The sequence below is a fragment of the Aythya ferina genome, assembly GCF_964211825.1.
Source record: "Aythya ferina genome assembly, contig: HAP1_SCAFFOLD_769, whole genome shotgun sequence".
In the NCBI taxonomy this organism is placed as follows: Eukaryota; Metazoa; Chordata; class Aves; order Anseriformes; family Anatidae; genus Aythya; species Aythya ferina.
In genome coordinates, this window is record NW_028180947.1 from 26,739 (window position 1) to 35,183 (window position 8,445).

Below are 8,445 nucleotides of genomic sequence, written 5' to 3' on the forward strand. Positions count from 1 at the left end.
GGGGACATTTGGGGACACCTGGGGATGGGGGGGGCTTTGGGGACATTTTGGGGACATTCGGGAACATTTGGGGACATTTGGGGATGGGGGGGGTTGTGGGGGGCACGGGGGGGCCACGGGGGAGCTTTGGGGACATTCGGGGACATTTTGGGGACATTTGGGGATGGGGGGGTGCTTTGGGGATATTTGGGGACATTTGGGGAGGGGGGGGGTCAAGGGGGAGCTTTGGGGACATTTGGGGAAATTTAGGGACATTTGGGGACACGTGGGGACGGGGGGGGCTTTGGGGACATTCGGGGACATTAGGGGACATGGGGGGCACAGGGGGGCTTTGGGGACGTTTTGGGGTCAAGGGGGGGTCTTTGGGGGCTCTTGGGGACATGGGGGGGCTTTGGGGACATGGGGGGGCTTTGGGGACATTTGGGGACACCTGGGGACAGGGGGGCTTTGGGGACCCTTTGGGGTCAGGGGGGGCCTTTGGGGTCACTTGGGGACATGGGGGGGGTCTTTGGGGCCACGGAGGCCATTTGGGGTCACAGAGGGGGGGGACAGGGACACCCCCTTGTCCCCCGGCGTCCCCATAACCCCCCTCCCCCTTTTATTGTCCCCCCCCCAGGCAGCGCCCCCCCGGTCCCCCACCACATCCTGACCGTGGGGGACCCCGAGTTCCCCCCCCCCCGCCGGGCGCGCCGGGCGCTGTCCCCCGCCGGTGTCACCCGCGGTCCCCGGTGGCCCCCGGGGGGCACCCGCCCGGCACCCATGGGGGCCAGGGCGTCCACCAACGGGGCGTCACCCAACGGGGCGTCACCCAACGGGGCGATGTCACCCAACGGGGCGTCACCCAACGGGGCGGTGTCACCCAACGGGGCGATGTCACCCAATGGGGCGTCACCCAACTGGACGTCAACCAATGGGCCAGCGTCACCCAACGGGGCGGCGTCACCCAACTGGCTGTCACCCAACGGGCCAGCGTCACCCAACAACTGGCCAATGTCACCCAACGGGCCGGCGTCACCCAACTGGACGTCACCCAACGGGCCGACGTCAACCAGCAAGCCATTGTCACCCAACGGGGCAAGGGCAACCAATGGGGTGCTGTCACCCAACGGGCCGTCGTCACCCAATGAGCCATTGTCACCCAACGGGCCACCAACGGTCTTCGGACAAGCGTCAACCATGGGGTCAACGTCACCCATGGGGTCAACGTCACCCACGGGGTCAATGGCACCCATGGGATCAATGGCACCCATGGGATCAATGGCACCCATGGGGTCAACGTCAATCATGGGGTCAACGTCAACTGTGACACCAGCGTCACCCATGGGGTCAACGTCACCCATGGGATCAAGGTCACCCATGGGGTCAAGGTCAACCATGAGGTCAACGTCACCCATGGGATCCACGTCACCCACGCGATCAAGGTCACCCCTGAGGCCAACGTCACCCATGGGCTCAACGTCACCCCTGGGGTCAACGTCAACCATGAGGCCAACGTCACCCACGGGGCCAACGTCACCCATGGGACCAACGTCGTCACCCATGGGACCCCGCCCACCCACGACGCCGCCGTCCCCGCTGGAGCCGTTGTCCCCTCCGGGTGGCCCGGACCTGGCGCTGGACGAACTGGACGTCACCGAGCTGGCCCTGGCCGCCGGGCTCCTCGTCCCCCCCCCGGGGACGGGGACGGGGACGGGGACAGGGGACAGCAGCGAGGACGAGGAGGGGGCGCGGGGGGGGTCCCGGGGGCGCTATTACCGCTTCGCCCGCACCGTGGTGACCCGCGAGCCGCCCCCCCCCCCGGCCCCCTGCCCCCTCCCCCTGCCCCACATCGACCAACTGGACGGGGTGGACGACGGGGACAAGGGGGGGAGGGGGAGGCAGGACGGGACCCCCCCGGTGCCCCCCCCGGTGCCCCCCACCCCCCCCGCCAGCGCCGCCGCCGAGGATTTGCCCTCGGAGATCGTCGACTTCGTCCTCAAGAACATGGCGAGGGACGGCGCCAAGATGGCGGCGGGGGCGGGGGTCAACGGGGGCACCCAGTGGGTGACCGAAGAGCCCAGCCGGCGCCCCGCCGGGGGGCGGGGGGCGAGGGACGGCCACCCCGGGGTGCCCCGAGGAGGGGAGGGGGAGGTGGGCGCCGGAGGGGGCGCCTACGGGGACGTCAACGATGGGCGCGCCGTCCATGGGGGTGGCACCCATGGGGGTGGCACCCATGGAGGGGGCACCCATGGGGTTGGCACCCATGGAGGGGGCACCCATGGAGGGGGCACCCATGGGCTTGGCACCCATGGGGTTGGCACCCATGGGGTTGGCACCCATGGAGGGGGCACCCATGGGTGCACCATCGATGGCCACCACGTCCTTGGAGATGCCACCAACGGCCACGCCACCCATGAAGACCCCGCCCACGAAGACCCCACCCATGGAGACCACACCCATAGAGACCCCACCCATGGAGACCCCACCCATGAAGACCCCGCCCATGGAGACCCCACCCACAAAGACCACGCCCATGAAGACCCCGCCCACCACAACGGCACCCATGGCCCCCACCACGCCGATGCCACCCGCCGCGGCGCCGCCCTCTCCACCGGCACCCAAGGGCGCGTCACCCGCCTCAGAGCCGCCCTGGGAGAGGCCGCCTGGGGGGGAGCACCCTGGGGACCCGCCGGGGTGCCCAGCACCCAAGGGGGGGCACCCAAGCGCCCCGGGGAGACGCTGGGTCCGGGTGCCAAGAGGCCCAAGCTGGAGCTTGCCGAGGATGAGGAAGGGGACACCAAGGACGGGCTGGCCACCGGGTGAGTCACGGCCAACGGCACCCAAGGGTGGCCCCCAGCACCCAGGGGTGCCCACCGTGGTGGGGTGGGACCATCCCTGTGTTCTTAGTTGGGCCCATGGGTGCCCACCGGGGTGGGTCCGTCCCAGTACTCCCAGTTGGGCCCATTGGGGCCCATGGGTGCCCACCATGATGGGGCCTTCCCAGTACTCCCAGTTGGGCCCAGTAAGGCCCCTGGGTGGCCACCATGGTGGGACCATCCCAGTACTCCCAGTTGGGCCCATTTGGGCCCATGGGTGCCCACCATGATGGGACTGTCCCAATTAGACCCATGGGTGCCCACCATGATGGGACCATCCCAGTACTCCCAGTTGGGTCCAGTTGGGTTCCATGAGAGCTCATCATGATGGGACCATCCCAGTATTCCCAGTTGGCCCCAGTAAGGCCCCTGGGTGCCCACCATGATGGGTCCATCCCAGTACTCCCAGTTGGGCCCAGTAGGACCCATAGGTGCCCACCGTGACAGGACTGTCCCAGTTGGACCCCTGGGTGCCCACCATGCTGGGGCCATCCCAGTATTCCCAGTTGGGCCCAGTAAGGCCCCTGGGTGCCCACCATGGTGAGACCTTCCCAGTTGGGCCCATGGGTGCCCACCATGGTGGGTCCGTCCCAGTATTCCCAGTTGGGCCCAGTAAGGCCCATGGGTGCCCACCATGATGGGACCATCCCAGTACTCCCAGTTGGGCCCATTTGGGCCCATGGGTGCCCACCATGATGGGACCATCCCAGTACTCCCAGTTGGGCCCAGTAAGGCCCCTGGGTGCCCACCATGGTGAGACCTTCCCAGTTGGGCCCATGGGTGCCCACCATGCTGGGACCACCCCAGTTCTCCCAGTTGGGCCCGCGGGTGCTCCCAGCCCTCCTCGGCGTTGGAGGAGGTGGCTGCGAGCACCCATGGGTGACGCTGCACCCGCAGGCTGGGCCAGGTCCCCGTGCCACCGCCGCCACCGCTCCGCGACCTGCCGGACGTCAAGGACGAGCCCGAGGACCTCAGCGACACCGGGAGCTACGGGTGAGCACCCAGCACCCACCCATGGGTGCTCAGCACCCACCCTGGGCACCCAGCACCCACCATGGGCACCCAGCACCCACCCATGGGTGCTCAGCACCCATCCTGAGCACCCAGCACCCATCTGTGGGCACCCAGCACCCATCCTGGGCACCCAGCACCCACCCATGGGTGCTCAGCACCCACCCTGGGCACCCAGCACCCATCCAGGGGCACCCAGCACCCACCCATGGGTGCTCAACACCCATCCTGAGCACCCAGCACCCACCCATGGGTGCTCAGCACCCACCCTGAGCACCCAGCACCCACCATGGGTACCCAGCACCCACCCATGGGTGCTCAGCACCCACCCTGGGCACCCAGTACCCATCTGTGGGCACCCAGCACCCACCCATGGGTACCCAGCACCCTTCATTGAGCGCTCAGCACCCATCCTGAGCACCCAGCACCCATCCTTGGGCACCCAGCACCCACCCATGGGTGCCCAGCACCCTTCATTGAGCACTCAGCACCCATCCTGAGCACCCAGCACCCACCCATGGGTGCTCAGCACCCACCCTTGGCACCCAGCACCCATCCTTGGGCACCCAGCACCCACCCATGGGTGCTCAACACCCACCCTGGGCACCCAGCACCCTTCCATGGGCACCCAGCACCCACCCATGGGTGCTCAGCACCCACCCTGGGCACCCAGCACCCATCCAGGGGCACCCAGCACCCATCCTGAGCACCCAGCACCCCAGGGTGCTGACCCCCCCTGACCCCTGTCCCCTCAGGTCCCCCCCGGGCCCGTCGCCCTCCCCTGGCTGCAGCCCCCCCCGGAGTGACGGCGCCTTGGAGCCCCCCTGGGCCGCCTGCGCAGGTAGGGGCACCCATGGGTGCCACCAGGGTGGGATGGGGTGGGGGACACCAACCTCAGGTGGGTGCACCCGTGGGTGCTACCAGGGTGGGGTGGGAGACACCTGTTTTGGGGGGACACCAGCTTCAGGTGGGGGGCACCCATGGGTGCTACCGGCTTGTGGTAGAAGACACCCATGGGTGCTACTGGCTTCAGGTAGGGGGCACCCATGGGTGCCACCAGCTTGGTTTCAGGGTCGCCCATGGGTGCCATCAGGGTGGGGTGGGGTGGGGGACACCCCTGTGGGACACCAGCTTCAGGTGGGGGGCACCCATGGGTGCCACTGACTTTTTATAGGGGCACCCATGGGTGCTACCAGCTTGAGGTAGGAGGCACCCATGGGTGCCATTGACTTTACATAGGGGACACCCATGGGTGCTATCAGCTTGAGATAGGAGACACTCATGGGTGCCAGTGGCTTGGTGTAGGGCACCCATGGGTGCTATGAGCTGGTGTAGGGGCACCCGTGGGTGCTACCATCTTGTAGGAGCCACCCATGGGTGCCATGGGCTTGGTGTGAGGGCACCCATGGGTGCCACTGGCTTGGTGTAGGGGCACCCATGGGTGCTATGAGCTGGTGTAGGGGCACCCATGGGTGCCATTGACTTTATATAGGGGACACCTATGGGTGCCAGCATCTTGTAGGAGCCACCCATGGGTGCCACGGGCTTGGTGTGAGGGCACCTATGGGTGCCACCACCTTTATATAGGGGACACCCATGGGTGCCACTGGCTTTATATAGGGGGCACCCATGGGTGCTATCAGGTTGAGATAGGAGACACCCATGGGTGCTACGGGCTTGGTGTGAGGGCACCCATGGGTGCCACCACCTTTATATAGGGGCCACCCATGGGTGCCCCCCCCATGGGAAGGGATCAGGGCCACCCATGGGTGCCCCCAGCTTGGTGTAGAGCCCCCCCAAGGTCCACCCCCACCCCGGGATGGGATCAGGCCCACCCATGGGTGCTCCCCTCCCCCCCCCCCAGGTGGCAGCTCGGAGGACGAGGCCCCCCCCGAGCCCCCCCCCGGGCCGGCCGAGCCCCCCCCCGGCCGCCCCCACCTGCGCTTCGAGATCAGCAGCGAGGACGGGCTGAGCGTCAGCGCCGACACCATCGACGGTGGGGGGGGCATGGGGACATGGGGGGGGGGCACGGGGACATTGGGACTGGGGGGGGACATGGGGACATGGGGGGGGTCATAGGGACATTGGGGACATGGGGGGGGCAGGGGGACATGGGGGGTGATGGGGTCATGGGGGGCTATGGGGGGGTCATGGGGACATCGGGGGGGGCCTTGGGGACATTGGGGACATGGGGGGGACATGGGGACATCGGGGGGGGCACGGGGACATTGGGGACATGGGGGGGGCATGGGGACATCGGGGGGGCACGGGGACATCGGGGACATGGGGGGGACATGGGGACATTGGGGGGGACATGGGGACATTGGGGGGGCATGGGGACATCAGGGGGGCACGGGGACATCGGGGACGTGGGGGGGACGTGGGGACATTGGGGACACTGGGGGGGGCACGGGACATGGGGGGGGCACGGGGGGGCAGGGGGACTATGGGGGGGCCTTGGGGACATTGGGGACATTGGGGGGTCATGGGGACATGGGGGGGGCACGGGGACATCGGGGGGGGGCACGGGGACATCGGGGGGGGTCATAGGGACATTGGGGACATGGGGGGGACATGGGGACATCGGGGGGGGCACGGGGACATCGGGGGGGGGCACGGGGACATTGGGGGGGGCACAGGGACATGGGGGGGGTCATAGGGACATTGGGGACATGGGGGGGCATGGGGACATCGGGGGGGCACGGGGACATCGGGGGGGGCACGGGGACATCGGGGACGTGGGGGGGACATGGGGACATTGGGGACACTGGGGGGGGCACGGGGACATTGGGGACATCGGGGGGGGCACGGGGACATCGGGGGGGCACGGGGGACATCAGGGACGTGGGGGGGGCATGGGGACATCGGGGGGGCACGGGGACATCGGGGGGGGGCACGGGGACATCGGGGGGGGTCATAGGGACATTGGGGACATGGGGGGGACATGGGGACATCGGGGGGGGCACGGGGACATCGGGGACGTGGGGGGGGCACGGGGACATTGGGACATGGGGGGGTCATGGGGGGGTCATGGGGACATTGGGGACATGGGGGGGCACGGGGACATCGGGGACGTGGGGGGTCACGGGGACATTGGGGGGGCACGGGGGGGCAGGGGGACATTGGGGGGGGCACGGGGACATTGGGGACGTGGGGGGGGCACGGGGACATTGGGGGCACAGGGACATGGGGGGGACATTTGGGGGTGGGAGGGGTCATGGGGGGCATGGGGGGGTATGGGGGGTCATGGGGACATGGGGGGTCATGGGGGGGGCATGGGGACATCGGGGGGGCCTTGGGGACATTGGGGACATCGGGGGGGTCTTGGGGACATTGGGGACGTGGGGGGGGCAGGGGGACATTGGGGGGGGCATGGGGGGTGTTGGGGACATGGGGGGGGGCTTTGGGGATATGGGGGGATAGTGGGGACATGGGGGGGGTTACATGGGATGGGGGGGGGGGTGAGGCGGGGCACCCATGGGTGCTGTGCCCCCCCCCCGCAGGTGCCTGGCGCGCCGTCATCGAGAAGGTGCAGGAGGCGCGCGCACACGCCCGGCTCAAGCAGCTCTCCTTCGCCGGTCAGCAGCACCCATGGGTGCTGGGGGGGCGGGGGGGGGCTGGGGGGTGGGGGGGGGCCATGGGGGGGCGGGTGGGGTGAGGGGGGGCGGGGGGTGGGGGGGTAACGGGGGGGTGATGGGGGTGGGGGGGGTGGGGGTGCTATGGGGGCTGGGGGCACCCATGGGTGCTGGGGGGCTTAGGGGGCACCCATGGGTGCTGGGGGGGTCATGGGGGGGGTTGTGTAATGGGGGTGGGGGGCGCTTTGGGGGCTGGGGGGGTTATGGGGGCTCTGGGGGGGGATATGGGGGGGGGTGGGGGGGAGAAAAATCAGCCCCCCCCCCAAAAAAAAATCCCCCCCCCAAATAAATCTCCCCCCCCCCCCCCCCAAATCAGCGCCCCCTCCAAAGTGCCCCCCCCAAATCCCCCCATAAAATCAGCCCCCAATCCCAAAATGCCCCCCCCCAAATAGGAAAGCCCCAAATAAAAAAGTGACCCCCCCCAAAAATAAAATTGACCCCAACCGAATAAAATGACCCCCCCAAAAATAAAATGCCCCCCCCAAATTAAAATTACCCTCCAAAATGCCCCCAAAAATCAAATCTGAGCCCCAAAATCACCGCGTAACTCCCCCAAATCCCCCTGTAGCCCCCCAAAACGCCCCCCAACATAAAAGTGACCCCCCAAAAAATAAAAAAGCCCCCCCAAATAATAAAATGACCCCCCCAAAAAATGATATTGCCCCCCCCAATTAAAATTACCCTCCAAAATGCCCCCCAAAATCAATTCTGACCCCTATAATCACTCTATAACTTCCCCAAAATCCTCCAATACCCCCCCCAAAATGAAAAGTGACCCCCCCAAATAATAAAATTGACCCCCCCAAAATATAAAAAAGCCCCCCCAATAATAAAATTGCCCTCCCAAATTAAAATTATCCTTTAGAATACCCCCTAAAAATCAAATCTGAGCCCCAAAATCACCCTGTAAGTGCCCCAAAACCCCCAAATACCCCCCCCAAAAT

General features: G+C 67.2%; 1 protein-coding gene across 1 annotated transcript in view; it reads left to right on the forward strand.

Moving 5' to 3' along the window:
* LOC311429359 (uncharacterized protein) overlaps nt 1-7,444 on the forward strand; it is a gene marked incomplete at its 3' end in the record, with an annotated part of 33,422 nt that extends 25,978 nt beyond the window's left edge. Inside the window, exons 19-23 of the mRNA XM_084540449.1 lie at nt 617-2,798; nt 3,753-3,848; nt 4,622-4,707; nt 5,731-5,862; nt 7,370-7,444. Of these exons, the coding sequence (XP_084396575.1) occupies nt 617-2,798; nt 3,753-3,848; nt 4,622-4,707; nt 5,731-5,862; nt 7,370-7,444 (2,571 nt within the window). The remainder of the gene's footprint in view (nt 1-616; nt 2,799-3,752; nt 3,849-4,621; nt 4,708-5,730; nt 5,863-7,369) is intronic.
* Nucleotides 7,445-8,445: the final 1,001 nt, after the last annotated feature.